Source organism: Capricornis sumatraensis, chromosome 8 (assembly GCF_032405125.1).
Source record: "Capricornis sumatraensis isolate serow.1 chromosome 8, serow.2, whole genome shotgun sequence".
Classification (NCBI taxonomy): Eukaryota; Metazoa; Chordata; class Mammalia; order Artiodactyla; family Bovidae; genus Capricornis; species Capricornis sumatraensis.
The window spans coordinates 2,370,553-2,392,141 of NC_091076.1; the positions used below are offsets into that span (position 1 = coordinate 2,370,553).

Genomic DNA, 21,589 nt, shown 5'->3' on the forward strand with positions numbered 1-21,589 from the left:
CTCCCTGTCCTTCACCATCTCCCAGAGTTTGCTCAAACTCATGTCCATTGAATGAGTGATACCGTACAACCATCTCACCTCTGTCATCTGCTTCTCCTCCTGCCTTCAATCTTTCCGAGCATCAGGGAATTCCAGTGAATCAGCTCTTTGTATCAGTTTGGCCAAAATATTGGAGCTTCAGCTTCAGCAGCAGTCCCTTCAGTGAATAGTCAGGGTTGATTTCCTTTGGGATTAACTGGTTGGATCTCCTCGCTGTCCAGGGGACTCACAAGAGTCTTCTCCAGCACCACAGTAGGAAGGTATCAATTATTTGGCGCTCAGCCTTCTTCATGGTCCAACTCTCACATCCATACCTGCCTACTGGAAACACCATCGCTTTGACTAGATGGACCTTTGTAGGCAGAGTGATGTCTCTGCTGTTTGGTAAACTGTCTAGGTTTGTCTCTGCTTCTCGGCCCAGGAGCAAGCGTCTCTCAGGGTCATGGCTGCGGTATCCACCTGCAATGATTTTGCCCAAGAAAATTAAGGCTGGTGTACCTATTGCACCCTTCATACAGCACATCCAAACTCTACCACAGAACAGAAAGCAACCAGCGAGGACATGGACCCTCCCACGCTGAAGGACTCAGCCTCCCACCTTCAATACGACAGACTGGAGTTGGCACCGATGGGACAGTGAAGGCAGAACCCAAAGAGGAGGCGCCGTAGTTTCCAGACATGTGTCCAAGCACCCAGAACAATTTGACGCCACCACCCAGGGGCCTTGCTATCATTCCTGGAAAGCTAAAACAGCGCATTGGGATCTTCGAAGAAGCTGTCTGTGTCAGCTTCATTTACCTTATGCTGCGTAACAAAAATCTCAGCTGGTGGCTCACACCGCTACGGAGGACTTCCCTCTTCGACAGTCCCATCCTGGTGGGGGCGGGTTCTACTGCAAGTCAGCAGAAGGGGCAGCCCATTGGGACCCTGCTGGTCTCATAACAGAGAGGTGAAAAGGTGGCCCCCTGCCCAGGGGAGTAAGGACTTCTGCTCAGCCGCGGCATACGTCACACCAATCACACTTCACTGGCCAGAGCAAGTCACGTGGCCAAGTCTGATATCGACATGCAGAGATGTAGAAGCTTCCCACGACTTGGGGGGGGGGAGGACAGCAAATCCTTGGACGATGATGCAAGCCACCGCCATGCAGAGCAGCTGACCAGTGTCTGGGGCTTTCTGTCCCAGCCATGTCGAACCTGAGAGGTACTGACAACCAGCCACAGTCATCATCAGGGTGCTTTTTTTTTTTTTTTAGTCACTAAGTCATGTCAGACTCTCTGTGACCCCATGGACTGCAGCACGCCAGGCTTCCCTGTCCTTCACCATCTCCCAGAGCTTGCTCAAACTCATGTCCATTGAGTCAGTGATGCCATCCAACCATCTCATCTTCTGTCACCCCCTTCTCCTCCCACCTTCAATCTTTCCCAGCATCAGCCAATGAGTTGGCTCTTCACATCAGGTAGCCAAAGTATTGGAGTTTCAGCTTCAGCATCAGTCCTTCCAATGAATATTCAGGGTTGATTTCCTTTAGGATGGACTGGTACATCTGTCCAAACCCACAGAATATCCAACATTGAGTGAACTCATATAAAATATAGGCTGTAATTAATATTTGAATAACATTAAATATTTTAATAAAGAGTCATGTGACTCTTTGTGACCCTATGGACAGTAGCCCATCAGGCTCCTCTGTCCATGGAATTCTCTAGGCAAGAATACTGGAGTGGGTTGCCACTTTCTTCTCCAGGGAATCTTCCCCACCCAGGGATTGAACCCAGTTCTCCCGCATTGCAGGCAGACTCTTTACCAACTGAGCCACCAGAGGAGACCATTGATAATCTATAACTTTTTTAAAAAATGCTTTTGAGGCAGCACCAGGGAAAGCAGCCCGTCCCATGGGAGCAGCAGCGTGGGTTGCATCCTGGCTGGCACTTCACCAGTGAGTGGCCTTGGGCCAGTGGCTTTGTCATCCTCACCTGTAACGTGGAAAGCTAAGGCCTCATTGACAGGACTTCGGAGAGAACAGAATGTGTCGTGGTGACCACAGGGCCCGGCTGAGAGTGGAAATCAGGGCGGCCTGGACAACAACTTGTGTCCAAAAACGGGGGGACTCTCCCTTCCTCTGGAAAGGGTCCCTGAGCTCTGGGAATGGCCCACGTTCACCTGTGCCCGGGACCAGGCCCCCACAGGCCTCCCCCTGCCTGCCTTCCGGCCCCACACTCCCAGTCCCAGCCCAGGCCACCAGCAAACCCCAGCCGCTCTCCCTCCCACTGTATCCCACAGCTCACCCTCTGCAGCCCCCCTCTGGCCCCCCTGGTCCACTCTCCAGACCTCAGGGCCTCTGCACCGGTCCTCCCCAGCCTGTGACTGTCTTCTCCCAGTTAGTGCTCGGGACCTGCACCCCTCACGTCCACCGAGCTCAGGTGGCACTTGCTGTGGGGGTGGGGAGAGGGCTTCCCCACATGGCCTCCCTTAGACAGTGGCCCCCAGGCCCCAGGCTCAGCTCTGCGCACTCCTCACACCACCCTGGAGCTCACTCATGAGGTTTTAGGGGGTTGGCTCCCACCGTGGAGGCAGCTCCAGCGAACAGAGAGCCATGTTCCTTTCCTGCACTGCTGTGTCTCTGGGGTCCCGAGCAGGGCCCGGCATGTCAGAGAGGCACTGGAATTATTTGCCGACCTGGTACCTCTGCTTGGGTTGCCAGAGGAGCCCCTAAGTGGCCACTACTTGGCTCCCGTCCCAGCAGCCTCAGGATGCTTTCTGAAACTGCCTCAGCTTCCGTCTCCCATGAATCAACCCGCCCCGTGCCAAGGGCTCCCTACTGACTAGAGTCAAAATCCAGCAGTTATTCCAGCTCATCAGACCCAGGAAGGGCCAGGAGACCAGGGGGACACCAGGGAGTGAGGAGGCCCCGGAAGCATACCCTAAAAGGAACCATTACACTGAATAATGCTTAAATGGTGTGCCCAGGCAACGTGCACCAAGCAGGCCAGGCCACTTTGGGGAAGGCCTCCCTATGCGGCCCCCTTGGCCCCACTCTTCTGCTTCACCAGGACCCTCCAGCTCCAGTGCGCCACCTCGTCTCCCTCTCAGCCTTGGTCCACGCACAGGCCCCGTCCCGCCTGGCACATGGGTGCCAGCCCATGCCCGAACACCCAGCTAAAGCGCCTTGCCCACCGCTGCCCAGGGCAGTCCCTCCTCAGCTTCTGCCCCTTTATCTTCCCTTCCTCGGTTTATGGTTAAAGGCCCTGCCTTCTGTCTTCCCAGCCTGGTCCAAAATAAGCTGCCTGGTCACACATATCTGTCAAAACGCAGGGCTTTTTCCCTATGGGGAGAAACCTCCGGGTCTCTGGTGCAGCTCCTTCCCCTATGGGAGGGACTAGCCCCCATCCCTACACGGCCCTGGCGCTGCTTTTGAGAAAGACACCCTCGGCGATACCAGGAATCCAGGTGGCAGGGGGCTGCATCCGCAGGTCCAAGGCGGGGGCTAGGGCTGTGAGAGGCAGACAGGGGCTAGGATGCCTGGGCGGCACTGGGTTTGGGGGTGGGGAGGTGCCCACCCTGGCCAGACTGTCCTCAGTCACGAGTCTCCTTCAGGCAGGGCGTCGCTGCCCTCGATGGCTCCCCCGACCCTCACCCCCTCGCGGGGCTTCGCCGGCTTCTGGTCACACAGTGTGAGGTGGGGGGGGGGGGGGCAGGCGTAGCGCAGACCCCTGCGTTGGAGGAGAGGCGTGGAGTCTGAAGTCACGGCAGGCCTCCTTGTATTCAGGTTGTGCTGAAGGCAGCAGGGACCCCACTCTCGTGTCCCCAGGTGGGGGCTTTTCTCAGCCCCAGCTGAGCCTGGAGACCTGTCTCCATCTCCCTCCCCCGACCCTTTCAGGCAGCTAGGGGAGGGTAAGTGAACCTCCAGGACCCTGAGCCGTGGGGGCCATCAGTGTCGCAAACAGTCCAAAAACAGTTAACTCAGAAAAATACACCGCCGCTTCTCTGCTTCCCCTGGTCTGAGGCACCAGCAAAAATACTGCTAGCCGTCGGATTTTGCGCTTTTTCGTCACCCTTTCCATTGTAAGCCATAATTTTCAGGGGTTTATAGGTCAGCTACTAAATATATATATAATAAACTTCTTTTGACTAAAAGGGAGCAGTTGGAGAAGGCTGATGGGTGCGCGCGTGGACCGAGCCCTGAGCCCTCAATTCTTCCGCCGAAGCCGAGGCGCATCGCATCCCTCCCCACCCCCACCTGCCGCTGGGCGCCTCCCCTTGTCTCCTCCTCCCCCTTTTCCCCCCGCAGCCCGCCCCTCCCCCACGGCGGGCCCAACAGGCCAGGAATACATCTGGGTCCTGCGGCCCCACTCTGGGGGGCACCGGTGCCCACGAAGCTGGGGGCTTCGGAGAGGCTTGAGGCTCCACCTTGTGCGAGGTCTCGAGAACTTTAAAAGCTCAGGTCCCGCTCATCGGGTCCGCGGCCAGCCCGGCCCCCGCCGGTGCCCACCTGAGTCCCACTGGGCAGCCGGGGTGTGGGTGGTTTCCCCGGAGCCAGGGAAACTGAGTCTTGGTCTCCGCTCCGAGCCCTACACGGGGTGTGTGCTTGTTCGTGTGTGTGATAAACGGAAAGCAAGGGCGGGGCCGCTCATCCCTAAATTAGTGCCCTGGTGTATGTGGGCGTGTGCCAGCGCTGCCAGGAGAAAGTCCCCGTCGTCCCCCGCCCTCTTAGGCTGCTCCCCCGAGCTCTGCCTCCCTAACTTTTGGGGGGTGCCGGGGCGAAAGCTGGAGGCAGTACAGGCACACAGGAGCTAAGTTGCAGCATTTTTCGGCCTCTTTATTTAGAACCCGGCGGACGAGGAGCCGGGGCAGTGGTGCAGACGGCTCAGGAACCATTTTTTTAAAAAACAGATTTGTCTTCAAGTTTAAAATAATCATAATAGTAAAAAGAGACAGCGAAAGCGCGAAGAGACTGCAAGCTAGATGGGCTTGTACGGCAGCTATAGCTTGTGAGTGACCCCCTCCCCCAGAATATGCTATAAAAATTAATTTACATTTGCTGATAACCAGATGCGAGTGAGGTGCCTTTGGCATAACCAATAACCGAGCTGCGGCGTGGCAGAGCGGCCCACGCCTCCACATAAATAGAAAATATAAGTTAGTATAACTTTAAAAACTTTTTGTACAAATATACAGGTTTTTTTTCTTTTTTCCTTTTTTTTTTGTCTTTTTCATTTTTTTTGCACTGAGTTTCAGCAGAGATTAAACATTTTATATAAATGACTCTTAAAGCTTTACACCTTGGGACCAGTGTACTCCTTGGGCAGAATACATTTAGATATAAAAGACGTTATTAATACATTGCACAGTTGTCAAACTTTAAACACGAAACCGAACGCTGCTCGCGGCAGCTGCCGCCGGTTGCTGCTACATGGACGGTCCCAGCCGAGGCCCAGCGCTCCTCTCCTGTCCGCTGCCCAACGGGCTCCGTCAGGGCTCTTTGGGCACGAGGCTACGGGAGAAAAGTGCGGTGAGCGAGGGGCGACAGAGGGGCCTCGAGGACCGCGCGGGGCGCCCCGCCCCACCCCCCCCACCCCCACCCCCGCCGCGGCCGCCGCCCTCACCTCTCATCGCAGCCGCTTGCGCGGGGTTTGCTCAGCCGAGCCGACGGCTGGAGCGGCGCCAGGCGCGGCGCATCCCGCGGGAACCTCGTTCGACGCCTTGGCTTCGGGCGCGGGTCTCTTGCGCTTGGCGAAGAAGTCTGCGGGCGACAGCACGCGTAGCCGGTCATGGCGGGGCGGGCCGGGGAGCCTGAGAGGGGGCCTGGGCGGGGTGGGGGGACGCTCGGGCGGCTGCCGGGCCGCGGTGGGGGCGCCGTCCCCGCCCGCGCCGAGGTCCGCGGCGGGTCAGCTTTGTTTACGTCGCCGCGCAATGCGCTGTGTAAGCATTTCCCCTTGTCCCGCGGCCAAGCCCCCCGGGGCTACCGCCGCGCTTAACCCCCTCCGCGCCGCGATCGCGGCGCCGGGCCGCGCCCGAGGAGGGGCTTCGGCGGCCTAGGCGAGGATCGTGCTCGGAGGGGACCAGGGCGCGCCCTCCCAACCCTCCCGTGCGAACCTCTCGAGAGCACGACCACAGGGTGGGGACGGGTTGCAGGGGCAGCCTCGCCGCGCGCGCTGCGGGCCCTTTAACGCCACGGAGGAGGCGGGGACCAAGCGAGGCCCCCGAGGGCCGGGGAACCCGGCCGGCCGGACAAAGCAGGGCCGAGCCGGGCCGGGGCGGGGCCGCGCGGGACTCACCGGAGATGAGAGGCCCGGACAGCTTCTTGATCGCGGCGCCTCCGGCGGCGGCAGTGGTGGCAGCAGCGGCGCCGCTGGCGGCGGTGTTGGTGGCAGCGGCGGCAGTGCCTGGCGCGGGGCGCCCCGAAATCCCTGAGTGCGGCGGCTCGGCCTGGGGCTCCTGGCTGCGCGGAGGCGGGACCGCCTCCTGCTCAGCGCCCTCCTGAGGCGCCGGGGCCGCGGCCTGGGCAGGCGCTACGGCCGGGCCGCTGGACGGCGACGCCGGCGCCTCCCCGAGGCCGTCGAGGGACTCATCGGCCGGCGGCCCGGGAGGCGGGCTATTGACCGCGCCGTCCGGGCGGGGACGAGGCGCCAGGAGCAGGCGACAGCGCCCCACCTGCACCGTCTCGCGATAGAAGGCGGGCACGGAGTCGCTGTCCACCTCGGTCCACTGCAGGCGCCCGGGGCCCCGCAGTGGCATGTCCAGCTGGAAGTTGTAGTCCCAGCGACGCTGGTCCTCGGCGCTCAGCTCGGCCAGGCGCATCTGCAGCTCACGCCCCAGCTCCTCGTGGTCCACGGGCCCGAAGAGGCTGCGGCAGGCGCTGGTGCGCGCGATCATGGGAAAGGTGCGGCGGGCGACCAGGCGCTCCATTGCCAATGCGCTGCGGAGACACACGTCGGACGTGTCCGGGGGCTGCGGGGGCCGGGAGGCAGGAGAGGAGAGGGAAAGGAGGAGGGGAGGGAAATAGGGCGGGGGCCGCGCGCAAGTGAGACCCCGCGCAGCGGGAGTCTGCGTTTGCACGGGGACGCGGCGGGAGTGTGCCGCGGCGGCTACCTGGCTGTCGGGCCGCTGACTGCTCCTGAGGCTCGCTCGCGGTGTCGTCCGGCCGCCGGCCGCGCCCCCTCTGTGCCTGTCCTCGCTCGCTCGGCTGGCTCTGGCCTGGCTGGCACCCACCGAGCGCAGAGCACTTGGCCTGTGGAACGCCCAGTCCTCGCGCGCCCCTTTATACGCGAGGGTCCCACCCCCCCGCGCGCGGGCCCTGATGCAATTAGCATAATGTAGTATTTTCAGTTTCAACAACACCGCGGCGATTGGCCGGCGCCGCGCTACCCCCGCCCCTCCGGCGGCCCGGCCCCCGCCCGCCGCCCATTGGCCCTGCGCACACACCCACCCGAGGGCGGGGCGGGGCGCGAGGGCCGATTGGCAGGCCGCGGGGCGCGCGCGGCGGCGGGGGTGGGGGCGGGGCGCGGGGCGGGGCCGGAGTTAAAGGGCGCTGCGGGCGGTAACGTGACACCGCGGCGCCCCGCCCCCTCGCCCCATCCCCCCCCGGCCCCCACCCCCCGCTCCCGCCCCCCGCCGGCTCCTTTGTCTGCGAGGCGGGGGCTGCTAGGCGATGGTGGCGCGGGACCCCCCACCCCACCCCAGCCTGCGCGCCCTCTCGGGCTTGGCGGGCGACGACCCCCCGGCAGGACCGGCGTGCAGCCTGGCCCAACTGGCCCCCCGGGGGTCGTCCAGCCCGGCCGCCTGCGCTCGGCCTTGGGCCTCCGGTGCCAGTTGACGAGCCTTTAAGCCGCCGCGGACAGCTCGTCTCTGACTGGAGCTAGAGGGGGTCTTCGGCTGCCCCCGCGCGGCCAGCCACGCCCAAGGCTTGTGTCCCTGCAGGGGTTCCGCGCACCTGGAGTGCTAACACCCGTAGACCGGAGGCCTTCGCGCTAACAGGAAGAGGGCACTGGGGGACCCGGCGGGGGAAAGCTCTGCTCCCCTGTTTTCTCCGAGGGCAAAGTGGCGGACACCTTGAGGGCCAGCTGTAATCGTCTGGGGCCAGAGTCTGAAGACCCTAGCTCTTGAGGCCACCCACCCTGCTCCGTGGATGGGAAACTGGCTGTGCCCATCATCACGTCACTAACTGGGTGCTCAGCTGCATAGGGCTTGGCCAGAGACGGGGGTTCCAGACTGCCCAGGCTGGTTGGCTAGAGGCTGTAGTGCTCGACAGTGGCCAGGGCACTGGAGGCTTCTCCACTGGGGTGGTCTGGCCCTGCCCAGCCTGGGCCCCTGACTGCCTATGCTGAATCCTGACCCTCTGGGCCAACCCTATCTCTGTCACCGAGGGAAACCCCAAATTACGGGCGGGCAGTCAGCTCTGCTCCAGAGCTGCACCTCTCTTCCTCCATCCTGGAAGGCTGGCACCCCTTCATTTGCGCCCATAAACATTGTTAGTTGAAAAGTACACCCCTAAAAATGCTAGTGCGCCGAACCACAGTGGCAGGCCGAGAGGTCAGCCCAGAAAGGGAAGGCTCTGCCAGGCAGGGTCATGACCGCCCGCCTCCCGCTCCTTGGTGCTCTCTGAGCCGGGTCACAGGAGACCATCGCACTCATCTGCTTCGCCTTGGCCCAGCCCGTCTTGAGGCTGAGAGCCTAGGAAGTGCCTCCTGCGGCCCAGGCAGGGATGTGACCTGCCAGGTGCCTGCTGCAGGGCCCAGCAGAACCTGGGGGAGCCCAGGGCCCAGTGAAGGAGGTGAGAGGAGGCTGGCCCAACCCCACCTGTCTGCCTCCCCGACAGGGTCCCGTGGGTTCCGGAACACTTGGGGAATGACACTGCAGACGCCCCGGAGGTGGCTCAGGGGAGGCAAGGTTTGAAGGGAGGGGCATCAACCCAGCTGAGGGACAGGGCACCACTCTTGGCTCTGGAGAGCAAGACCAAAGTTGATGCTTTGTGTCAATTTCTTTATTCTTTTTTGTACACTCTAGTCCAAATTTCCCACAGCAAGTACAGATACTGCACGTTTTTACCTTCGGGAAAATAAAAACAAGATGACAAAGGCTGCCCTGGCCCTGTGGATCCCTTGGGCGGGGCTCGTGTCTCCCAGCCTGGGCCTCGCCCCACCCGAGTGCCACGGCCGCGCCAGCCTCCCCAGAGGCCGTATGCACAGATCACAGCGGGCAGTGAACGCACAACGTGGAACCATGTGCCCTCGACCCGAGGATTTCCCACTGGGTCAGGATGCCCCGGCTCCAGCCATCCAGGAAGACAGGCCAGGGAAGGGCCAGCCCCCAGCCCAGGCGTTGTCTCCAGACTGTCTCCTTTTGAGAAGCCGCCACCCTCCCAGCCCCGCTCTGGACCCCCAGGGACTGCCTCCTGGTGTGAGCACCTGCCTGCCCAGGGCCCCACAGGGCTAAGGCCTAGCACGCGCCTGGTAGATTATCGGGATCTGGTCCTAAACCAGGCCTCCACGTGACCTGCCCTCTGCATGCACCGTCAGGGGACGGCGTGGGAGGGCTGCCCCTCCCACTTCGGGGCACACAGGACACCTCCACGGGTGCCAGCTGAGTCCAGGCAGGTGGGCCCCACGGCTTCCACAGTGACAAGCCCAGCAGCCTGTGACTCAGAGCCTGATCTCCACGGACGGGGGTGGGTATGCCATCTCACCAGGTCACACAGCGCAGCAGCCGTGTAGCCCTCGGGCAGCTGAGCCCTGGGCAGGATGGTTCCCGGGGGCCCCCCTCGCTGAGCCCCACCTGTCCTACAGGGGAGGGAGCAGAGAGCAGCCAGGCTTCTGACCTCCTACTGAACACTTCTCCAGGGGCTGTGGGGACACCTCCTCTCTGGGCCACCTTGTTAGTGCAGGGAGGTGATTTTCTGAGTCTGGGATCTAGAATTTGACCCAGGGTGGTACCCACTGGCCTACTGAGCCTGCTGGTCCCAGGAGTGGGCTAGATCCCTCCCTGAACCTGGGATGGAGGGCAAGGGGGAGCTGAGCTCTGCCCTGAGAAGAGGCCCACAGCCTCTGAGAGCGAGCATCTATCTAGGTACAACAACCAGGCTCTACTTTTGTAATTAAAAATGTAGCCGAAGGAAGAGAGCAAGCGAAAAGGAACAAGGTTTGTACAGACATCAGAACTGGGAGGGGTGTGGCTACTCTCGCCCCCAAATCCTGCAAGAGGGCAGGGGAGCAGAGCCTATTTACAGCGGGGATGAGGGGGTGAGGGGGCCGGGGTGGCAGGCATAAGCACCGGGCCCCCTGCTGGCATCCTGCATCACTGTAGCTCTCGCCTGGGCCAACCGAGGAAGGCACAGGAAAAGCTGCGAGCTCACCAAACCTCTGCCTTCTGCTCTAAGCACACTGAACCACGTGGTTCTCCTCAAGCCCTTAGCGTCCGGGAGTGGGGGCAGGGGGAGGCTACAGAACGTGGGCAGGGGCCGCTTCCCCACCAGGCCCACAGGGCAATCCTCCGCCTCCAGGCAGGAGCCCCGAAAGCCCCCCAGCGTGGGACTCCCCCCGCCCCAGCAGCGCCCTCTGCACACCCACCTGACCGTCTTGGGAGTGTGAAATGAACTTTTATAGCATCTTCAGCCACTGTGAAAATGAGGGGTGTCTGCGACAGACACTGGTCCCCCCGACTCCCATCGATGGCCCAGGTATACCCAGGCGGGCACAGTCTAGGTGAGGAGCGAAGGCTGGGTAAGGTCCAAGGGCCTGCTCCAGCTTACAGTGGTCAAGGCCCCGGCGGGGTTTAGTCCTCACAGAGGCCCGCAGGCAGTCATGGGTGCTGTGGGCTCTGTTTACAGCTGTGGAGGCTGAGGCTGGGAGTGGGAGCTCTTCTGGACTTAAGTGGGAGCCTGGTGCCTGGTGCCTGGAAAGCGCCATTCTCAGCCACATGCTGCCCCCTGCTGGCCGAGTCCCCCACCAGCCGCCCCTCTAGCTGCCCCCAACCCCCCTTTCCCCGGGGGTCCCACTGGGCCAGTGTGTGTTGGGGGGGCCATCCACCGCAGTTCTTCTGGGCCTCTCTGTGTCTGTGCCCCTCCCAGCAGCTCCCCAACTGCTATCCAGAGTGGTGCCCCATCTGCGAAGTCTGGAGGGACAGGGTGAACGCTGACCTCACGGTGGAATTGTACTTTTTACAGTTTCGAATCTGTGAGATAGGTGACTGCTCTGCCCTGTGCACCTCCCCCACCGCACTTGTCAGCGACCTCCAGCCTGCCCTGCACCCCGGCTGGGCACCTTGCCTCATAACCCTTTCCAGAACCGGCAGAAGGAGATGTTTGGATGCCCATTTTCCAAGAGAGGAGCCCAGGGCTCAGACAGGTTAAGCACACTGCCTGTGGTCACCCAGCGCCCAAGGGCAGCTGGTTCGTGCCCCTGGCCCAGCCCCCTGGACTCCTCTGAGGGTCTGGTAGGCAGGAAAGCAGGAGAGGAAAGAAGAGCCCACAGGTTACCTCCCCTGACATGGCTGCCAAGCCCTGCAGGGATGGCTGACCCCTAAGGTTCATCCCACCAGGGAGGTGACCATGCTCCTGCTGGGTCAAGTCTTCCTTCCTCCATGTATGTCTTAGCTTGTCCACCTGGCGCCCACAAGGGCAAGGCCCTCCACCAGCCCACGCAGCGTGCCTGGGGCGTCAAGGCGCATCCCGCAGTAGCGAACCGCACCAAGGCCCCGGGCCGGCCCCGCAGGCCCCTCTAAGCCTCACCTTCCCTCTTCTGTAAGATGGGGCCTTCAAGGGGGATGGAGAGTTACAGATTAACCGACAGCCCCCAGCGATGGGCGGCCCGACCGGCTCTGCGCCCGCGCGCCTGCTCAGGAGGGTTCCCGGCGCACTTGGCCGGCGCCCAGCGCCCGCGCGGCCAGGCTGTCCCTCCCGCACCGAGTTCCCGCGCTTGGCTCGCCCCGCCCCCGGCCCCCCCAGGACGGGCTGTTCTCGGGCCGCTGCCAGGCACGTCCTCCGCAGGTGCCGGCCTCCCTCCGCTGACGCGTCCACAAGTTGCACGATGCGAATCTGAAGCTCCGATTACAGGGATGGCCTTGTGCTCGGGGGTCCCGGCCGGGGTCCTCACGCCCCCCTCCCCCGAATCGGCGGGAGAGACTGGGCAGCCCTGGGCGGGGAGTAGGGGGAAAAAGGAGCAGTCCTGGGCCCCAGAGCGCCCCAGCCCCAACTCCAAAGTAGCCCGGGGCGGCTCTCCGCGCTCTCAAGCAGGGGGATCCCTCGTCCCCACCTTGCCGCGGACTTTTCTGGCTTCAGTTCTGAACGGCCCCCGGAGACCCTGGTCACCCAAGGCTCCAGACAGCCTCCCAGGGCTGAGGAGGGGGTCCTGGGGCAAGGGGCAGGCAACCGAGGAGGGTCCCGGGGCCCCCCTCAGACCCCTCTGTGGTCACCTCTGAGCCCCACCAGGCTCCCCTCCTCGCCCGCAGGAGAGACTGGACAGTCCTGCCTCGGGAATAAGCTGCCCCCACCCCCAGACCTCAGGCCCACGACGCCCCCCACTTCCTGTCTCGTCTTCTTGAATTAGTGGGGTCCCCCGTGAGCATCTTCTGTCCACCCGGGTACACCGGGGACCCACCTCCCTCCCTGCTTCCGCCACCCCACCTGGTTTAGGAGCTGAAATGCCAGGGAGGAGGTGTGAGCGCTTCCCCCCGCCCCGCACCCCAGCAGGACCTGGTCTGCCGTCACCCAAAAAGAGAGGGGGTTCCGGGCCTCTGAGAGACCTCGTTTGAGACCCCGCTGAGCGCTAGTATTGACCCAGTACTGGGCGGCCAGCCCGATGCAGGAGCCGCCGCCGCCCTCGCCACCCGTCCCCTCCCCCCGTCCACTCTTTCTTCACGTTTCCCCAACTCCCCCCGGGCGAGTTTCCAAGGTGAGCGCAGCAGCTGATCAGGACAGGGGTCAGAAGGTGAAAGCCAGCCCTCCCCTGAGACCAGGGCTGGGCAGAGCGGGCGCTCGGCGCCAGGGGTGTCTGTCCCGCCCCCCTCCCCCCGCCCCACGATGGCCCCGGCAGAGGGGCTGAGGCGAGGGGGCCCCGTCCTGCACGTGAGCGGGCGCCCGAGGCCCCGGCCCCCTCCCCACCCGGCCTCCGCGGCCCCGAAGCCCGAGACTGGAGGCCTGCTGCCCCCTGGTGTCCACTGGCGGCACCGCCGTCCGCTGCAGCCCGCCCAGAGCGCACCGGGACCCCAGCCGTGCCCCAGCCCCGGCTGCGCCCTCGCCTGCGCACCTTGCCGCTTCCTCACCCTGTGGGTGGCTCGGACAAGGGCCTCATCCCCTGTGACCCCTGAGTCGCAAGTCTGAGATTGGGGTGGGGGTCTGCCCAGTGTGGCCGGCCAAGTCTGTGGAGCGGGGAAGCCTCAGTTTCAAAACCGACCTAGCACCCCTAGGTGTCACTCACACCTTAGTGGGAAGTAGTGTTGGGCCTCCCCTGTCTCCAGGGCCGGGCAGGAGCCAGGGAGCAGGGGCAGGGGCGGGGGCGGGGGCGGGGAGTGGGGAGGCAGAGGCCACAGACCCCAGGTGAGGCCCTGCTGCCCTTCCCCAGCCCCCTTCCCCAGGCCTGACCCTGCCCTGCCCTTCCCCCCACTCCTTCCCTCCTTCCCTGCTGCCCCCCCCCCCCGTTACCTCCCCCTCCTCCTCTTCTTCCCATCAGGGGCCAGGCCTCACCCCAGCGCCCCTGCCTTCGCCCCCTCCACTGGGGCCGCTGGTCTGAGCCCCCTCTAAGGCATGCCCGGCGCCCGCTGCAGGGCCTGGGCAGCCACTGCACGTGGCCCTCCCTCCTGATGCACAGCTGGGGAGCTCCCTGGTGGCCCAGTGGTTTGAACTGGGCACTTTCCCTGGCACATGCCTGGGTTCAACCCCTGGTCTGCGAACTGAACTCTGATCCACCTAATAACATCAACAACCAAATCAGTAATCATAACCCTTGTTTCTGGGCTGGGAGCCAGGGCCTGGAGCCATGTGGGCACATGCGGGCCCCTTAGGCGGGAGCATCTGACTGGGGAGCAGCAGATAAGACGCAAGCTTGAGAGGACGTGCGTTCCCCGCATTCTCCAGCAGCTGTCCACACCCGAAAATAAGCCTACACCCCGAGGGAAGCCTGCAAGCCGCCAGGGAAGGCCTGCAATCCACATCCAAGCCACTCACAACCAGGCACAAGCCCCGATCCTCCACAGCTCCTGGGGGGAGGGGTCGTGCGATGAGGGGGAGATGCGGGCTCCAGCAGGAGCCCCCAGCAGGGGCCAGTCCAGGTCTGGGACGAGGAGGAGCTGCTTGGGAAGGGAGGGGGCCTCAGGCAGGGAAGGGGCCGGGCATTCCCAGCCCACCTCGGCTGGTGCCCCGCAGAGGGAGATGGGCATGGGCCGGGTGGGGGCAGGAGAGGGCTGGCTCGCAGGGCCCGGGGCTCCGTCTGGCTCAGGACTGGTTTCATCCTGAAGGCTCAGGGAGCACCGGAGCTTTCTAGCTGGGGGTCCAGGCTCCTGTAGTTTGAGTGGTGGAGGCAGGTGCCAGCGCCTGGGAACGAGGTGAGAGAGGCAGTCAAGCGGGTCATGACGGGGCCCCAGGCTAGGGGCTGGGGGCCCCAGCAGGTCTGAGGGCTCCAGGAGCCTGGGGTGGCGGCAGGTGGAAGGCGGGGGGATCAGGAGGACGGCGCCTCGTGACTTTGGAACACAGGTGGCAGGTGAGAAGCAGCAGGCCCTTGCTGGGGGTCAAGGGGTCTGGCCACCAGCCACAGCTGCCCCCAGAGTGCCGCGGAGCCCGGATTCCTGCTGGTGGCATCTGGCTTTTCCACCTCTGCCACTTTACTCTCTGCTGGTAGGCTTCACACGGCAGGAGGAACCGGGCGGGGGCAGATCTGTGGGCTTCGAAGCTGGGCAGAGTGACCGCCTCCTCCTGGGGCAAAGGAAGAATGGGTGACCGCTCTGCACCTCACTTTCTCATCTGCGTGGCTCCCGAAGAGGCTCCGAGGCCGTGTCTGTGCGCCTGGCCTAGCAGGCCCTGCTTGAGAAGGGCGAGCAGCCTCCCGGTGGGTCTCTCCCTCCAGACCTAGTGGGAGGGCAAGGCACAGCTGAGCCCTGAAGACCCCACTGGCTGCCTTTGTAATAAAACCTGGACGTTCGCTCCGAGCCCGGGGACACGGGCTGGCAGTGTGACTCAGACCTCAGCAAAAGCATCTGCACCACCCAGTCCTGTGCGGTTCCCCAATAAACCGTCAGACGGGATGAAGCGGTCTTTCCGTAACAAGCAGCTGGGACCCCGCCCCACCCAGGGGTGACTGTGTATGCAGACCGCCGTGCCTGGGGGGCCTCCAGCTAACGCTCAGGCTGTCCAACCCACCGCACACATGCCTGACGCTCAGCAGTGGCCCTGGCTCGGACCCAGCTACTGCTGGCAGCACGCCCACTTGGTGCCAGGCAGCCACCCCCAGCCACGCAACTTGCGTGCAAATTGCTCCATTAAACCCGCGTATGTATCTTACGAGGGAGGAATCAGCACTGTCCCCTTTGGCCCAGCAGTAAAGAATCCACCCGCATATCAAATTACCAATGGTGTTTTTCACAGAACTAAACAAAAAATTTCACAATTCGTGTGGGAACACAAAAGACCTCAAATAGCCAAAGCAGTCTTGAGAGAAAGAAGAATGGAGCCGGAGAAATCAACTTACCTGATTTCAGGTATATACTACAAAGGTATAGGCTATACTACAAAGCCACAGTCATCAAGACAGTATGGTACTGGCACGGAAACAGAATAAACTGATGCAACAAGGTAGAAAGCTCAGAGATAAACCCACACACCTATGGGCGCCTGATCTTTGACAAAGGAAGCAAAAATATGCAATTGGGAAAAGGTAGTCTCTTCAATCGGAGAAGGCAATGGCACCCCACTCCAGTACTCTTGCCTGGAAAATCCCATGGACAGAGGAGCCTGGTAGGCTGCAGTCCATGGGGTCGCTAGGAGTCGGATATGACTGATCGACTTTGCTTTTACTTTTCACTTTCATGCTATGGAGAAGGAAATGGCAACCCACTCCAGTGTTCTTGCCTGGAGAATCCCAGGGACAGTGGAGCCTGGTAGGCTACTGTCTATGGGGTCCCACAGAGTCAGACACGACTGAAGTGACTTAGCAGCAGCAGCAGCAGTCTCCAGTAAGTGGTGCTGGGAGAACTGGACAGCTACACGTAAAAGAACGAAATTAGAACACTTCCTAACACCATACACAAAGATAAACTTAAAATGGGTTAAAGACCTAAATGTAAGACCACACATGCTGTGTCTGACTCTTTGTGACCCCGTGGACTGTAGCCTGCCAGGCTCCTCTGTCCATGGGATTCTCTAGGCAAGAATACCGGAGTGGGTTGCCATGCCTTCCTCCAGGGGATCTTCCCAACCCAGGAATCAAACCCACGTCTCCCTCGGCTCCTGCACTGCAAGCAGATTCTTTACCCCTGAGCCCCCAAGGAAGCCCTGAAATATAAGACCAGAAACTGTAAACTCTTGGAAGAAAACACAGGCAGAACATTGTGGACAGAAGTCACAAGATCCGCTATGACCCACCTCCTAGGGTAATGGAAATAAGAGGAAAAACAAACAAATGAGACCTAGTTAAAGTTTTGCACAGCAGAGGAAAGTATAAGCTAGGTGCAAAGACAACCCTCAGAATGGGAGGAGATAATAGCAAACAAAACACCCGACAAAGGAGCAATTTCCAAAATATGCAAGCAGCTCATACAACTCAACAGCAGAAAAACAAACCTCCCAAGCAAAAAGTGGGCAGAAGAGCTTCTCAGACATTTCTTCAAAGAAAACATATGAGTGGCTAATAAACACATGAAAAGATGCTCAACATCGCTCATTGTTAGAGAACTGCACATCAAACCTATAAGGAGCTGTCACCTCACACTGGTCAGAATGGCCATCGTCAAAAAATCCACAAACAACAAGTGCTGGAGAGAGTGTGGAGAAAAGGGACACTCTTGCACTGCTGGTGGGAATGTAAACTGATGCAGCCACTGTGGGAGATGGAACGGAGATTCCTTTAAAAACCAAGAACAAAACCACCATAGGACCCAGCAATCCCACTTCCAGGCATATACCCCGAGGAAACCAAACCTGAAAAATACACATGTACCTCAGTGTCCACTGCAGCGCTGTTCAATATCGAGGACGAGAAGGCAACCTAGGTGTCCGCGGACGGATGAATGGATAAAGAGGCTGTGGTACGTACATAGGATGGAATGCTACTCGGCCATAGAAAGGAACGCATCTGGGTCAGTTCTAATGAGGTGGATGAGCCTAGAGCCCATTCTACAGAGTGAAGTAAGTCAGAAAGAGAAGGACAAATATTAACTCACATATGTGGAGTCTAGAAAGATGGTGCTGCCGTCAGGGCAGCGATGGAGACGCAGTCAGAGAGAGAGAGAGCAGACGCATGGACACGGGAGGGAGAGGGTGAGGTGAGTGGAGAGCGCAGCGGGGACGCGTATACACTACTGTGTAAATAGACAGCCAGTGGGGATTTGCTGTGCCACTCAGGGAGCTCAAACCAGGGCTCCGTAACAACCTAGAGGGGTGGGAAGGGGCAGAGGGTGGGAGAGAGTTTCAAGAGGGAGGGGACACATGTACGTGCGTGCCTGCTACTTCTGTCTTGCCTGACGCTTTGCAGCCCTATGGACTGTAGCCCACCAGGCTCCTCTCTCCATGGGATTCTCCAGACAAGAATACTGGAGTGCGTTGCCCTGCCCTCCTCCAGGGGATCTTCCTGACCCAGGGGTGGAACCTGCCTCTCCAGCAACTTCTGCACTATAGGCAAGATTCTTCCCCGCTCAGCCACCGGGAAGGCTGTCATATGTACACTGATGGCTAATTCATGTGGATGAATGACAGAAATGAAACCAATATTATAAAGCAATCATCAATCAATTAAAAGTAAATAAACATGCTTTTTTAAAAAAGAATCTGCCTGCAATGAAGGAGACACAAGAGACTCAGGTTTGATCCCTGGATCAGGAAGATCCCCTGCAGGAGGAAATGGCAACCCACTCCGATATTCTTGCCTGAAAAATTCCATGGACAGAGGAACCGGGCAGTTTATAGTCCATGGGCTCACAAAGAACTGGACATGACTGAGCGATTGAGAACGCACACCATTTCACAGATGGGGAAGCTGAGGCTTGAGAGGATGAGACGCTTGCCCAGGCCGGCTAAGCCGTGGACATGCTGGCCCAGCAGGGCTGCCTGAAGAGCAGGTCTGGCCCCCGGTTGGCCACTGTTGGCTCCATGGCCTTGCAGAGCTCTCTTCCTTGACTGTTCAGATGAAGGCCTGGACCAGGGTGTCCCACTGGTGCCCTGACTGTGCTCACTGGTTCATCCGGCAGGGCTGAGTCCCAGGGTGGCAGGGGCAGAGAGAGAGGCCCAGCTCATCCCTCGTAGCTGGCATTCCCATTCGCAAAATGCGTGTGAGACCTGGCCACGCCCGAGCTGGGCATCAACCAGAGGCCCAGGGACAGAAGGCAGCAGGGGCCCTAGAAACCTACCCAACAAGTCCCAGGGTGCCCAGAGCAGAGATGGGCAGCTACTGCTTGCCACTCCTGGAGCCATCAGTCTGGCTGCCCCCAACGGAACCCAAACGGCCAGGCTCCCTGGAACTGCCGTCCAGCAGCAGGAGGGGACCGGTGCTGGCCAGAGCGGGGCTCTAGGGTAAGCAGGGCTGCGGGGGTTTGTGGCTTCTCTTCTGGGTCCTAGAAGTCTCCCTGCTTCTCCCTGGATTCTCTGCTGAGTTCCTGATGGGCAGAGGTTCCGGGAGACGCGGACATGGGATGGATGGTCAGAACATGGCGGTCCCTTCTAGCAGGAGATGAGGCCCAGGACGGGAGGAGGTGGTCCTTGGGGAGAGAGAGCAAGCTCCCTCCAAGTCCCTCAGGCCTGTGCCTGTCTCAGGGACAGTGACACCCGGAGCACGTGGAGAGGAATGCGTCCAGACCGCGTGTCCTGCCTCGGGCCCTCTCCGCTCCCAGCCTGGTGCACAGGTGTGTGGCTCTTCCCTCTGAGCCCTGCTTTCTTGTGAAGTTGGAAGGCTCGTCTTTTGCTTCCACGTTGCCCTTTGGCCCTCCCACCATCGCCCATGCCTGACCACTGGCGGCCGGCCACTCGCCCCTGGCTCTCCTGGATGGACACCCCTCCCTTGAGGCTGCAGTTCCTGCAGAACCCCAGGGCCCTGGAGATGGGGCCTGCGACCTCACCATGCCACCCCCACTCTGCCGCCTGGGCTGCCCCCCACCCCAGCGTCCCCCAGTCCTTCATGTAGTCAAAGCCCAGTGTGAGTCTGGCTTCCAGGGACCTGAGGGGCGGGATAATTGGGTGGTCCTGCTTGTCCAGGACGGTTCCTCTTTGCACATGGGAAGCCCCAGGCCCCAGGCAAGCTGGGGCCGTCAGCACCTCCTTGAGGGTCTCAAGAGCAGGGTCCCCTGGTCATAGGAGCACGTGGCCATCACACAGTGTACCCCAGAGGTCATCTGAGGGCCCCAGGGCCTCCGGTCTGCAGGCCTCTGGCCTGGATGCCACCTCCAGCAGCCTACGCACCGTGCTTCCCCGTCAAAGCTGTCTTCCTCTCTCGGTTGTGACCATCGGCAAGCAAGAGCCCCTGGAGGGAGTGGCCCCCCACCCCACCATGTGGGCCCTTGCACCCTAGCACTGGGCTGGGAGTGGGGCAGAGCCAGGGGGTGAGAGCTGGGACTCCAGGCCTCTGCAGCCTTGCCTCTGCCTGGACCCTGGATCCAGGGGGCCCCGCATCACGAGAGGCCAGCAGAGAAGCCCCCGGCGGCTGGCAGCCCCTCCGCCGGGGACATGGTCAGATCCAGTCCTGAAGGCTCAGTCCCAGGACCCCACCCACAGGGGAGCAGGAACCCATACAAGGCACAGTCCCTGCTCCCTCCTCCAAGAAGTCCCTGCCCAGACTGCAGTCCCCAAAGTCTATGTCACAGACTCCAGTTCTGGTAGGTTCCTCAGCACCTGGGCTGGGAAGATCAGCTGTCCTGGAGACCTGCCCCCAGCCCTGGTCCTGCTCCAGCCAAAACCTCCTTGGCTTCCCTGAAGAGGTGACAGTGAGGTGAGCCCTTGGGGAAGAGCCAGAGTAACAGACACAGGTCCCCGGCACCCCCATCAGTCCCCTCCTGGGCTTCTCTCCCAGAGCTGTTGCTTAGTCTCTCAGCCGTGTCCGACCTTCGCAATTCCACAGGCTGCCACGCGCCAGGCCTCCCTGTCCATCACCGTCTCCCAGAGTTTGCTCAAACTCATGTCCATTGAGTCGGTGATGCCATCTGACCATCTCGTCCTCTGTCATCCGCTTCTCCTCCCGCCTTCCATCTTTCCCAGGATCAGGGTCTTTTCAAATGAGTCAGATCTTTGCATCAGGTGGCCAAACTACTGGGGCTTCCGCTTCAGCCTCAGTCCTTCCAATGAATATTAAGGGTTGACCACCTTCAGGATTGACTGGTTTGATCTCCATGCTGTCCAAGGGACTCTCAAGAGTCTTCTCCAGCATCACAGTTTGAAAGCATCAATTCTTCAGCGCTCAGCCTTCTTTATGGTACAGTTCTCACATCCATGCCTGACGACTGGGAAAACCACAGCTTTGACTATAGGGACTTTTGCTGGCAAAGTGATGTCTCTGTTTTTTAATACACTGTCTAGATTTGCCATAGCTTTCCTTCTAAGGAGCAAGCGTCTTTAAATCTCATGGCTTCAGTCACTGTCTGCAATGATTTGGGAGCCCGAGAAAATAAAATCTATCACTGCTTCCACTTTTCCCCCTTCTATTTGCCATGCAGTGATGGGACAGATGCCATGATCTTTGGTTTTGTTTTGTTTTGGTTTGTTTTTAACGTTGAGTTTTAAGCCGGCTTTTTCACTCTTTCAGCATCAGGGCCCTAAATACTGTCTTGATCCGGGAGACATGCTATTGCACCTCCAGCTCAGACCTCACCTCCCGCACCTGTGTGTGAGCCACAGCTCCACCTCCTCGAGCACTGAGCCCCAGGAGGTTCTCCCCTCCAGACCCCGCCCCCCGAACACACCCTGGCTCCTTCTCAGCTGACGGCCACCACCCACAAACGCTGCCAGCTCCTCCTTCCTTGGATTTGCAGACTCTCATTCTGCGTCACCACGTCCTATCTGAGTCTGCGTGCCCCTCCTTGGGACTGCAGACACACCTCTGACCGGCCCACCCCCTTCAGTCATGATCAGCACATCAGCTCGAGGTCCTTCTAGAAGCGGCGGGCTTGGAGCCCGGGCTCCACGGCAGTCAGGGCAATCAGTGAGCCACCTCCACGTGCGTCCTGCATACTGGGCGTCTCTGCCCTCTCCCACACGCACAGACACGTGCACACACACCTGCCTGCACACGCCCACCTCACCACCATCACAAGCAGCAGGAGTGTGACGGGGGCACCTCCAGCTCATCCTCAGGACTCTGCAGAGGGATCACCTCCTCTGAGAAGCCCTCCTCCCCAGCTGTGCTCAGATCCAGCCGGGAGGCTGTGA

At 60.9% G+C, this 21,589-nt stretch overlaps 1 protein-coding gene across 1 annotated transcript; it reads right to left on the reverse strand.

Moving 5' to 3' along the window:
- Nucleotides 1–4,871: 4,871 nt before the first annotated feature.
- Nucleotides 4,872–7,237, reverse strand: CDKN1C (cyclin dependent kinase inhibitor 1C). The gene is made up of 4 exons (XM_068978778.1): nucleotides 7,132–7,237; nucleotides 6,318–6,958; nucleotides 5,646–5,782; nucleotides 4,872–5,533 (listed from the first exon to the last, which is right to left on the reverse strand). The coding sequence occupies exons 2-3, from the start codon at nucleotides 6,946–6,948 to the stop codon at nucleotides 5,649–5,651; spliced, it is 765 nt and encodes a 254-aa protein (XP_068834879.1). The 5' UTR covers nucleotides 6,949–6,958; nucleotides 7,132–7,237; the 3' UTR covers nucleotides 4,872–5,533; nucleotides 5,646–5,648.
- Nucleotides 7,238–21,589: the final 14,352 nt, after the last annotated feature.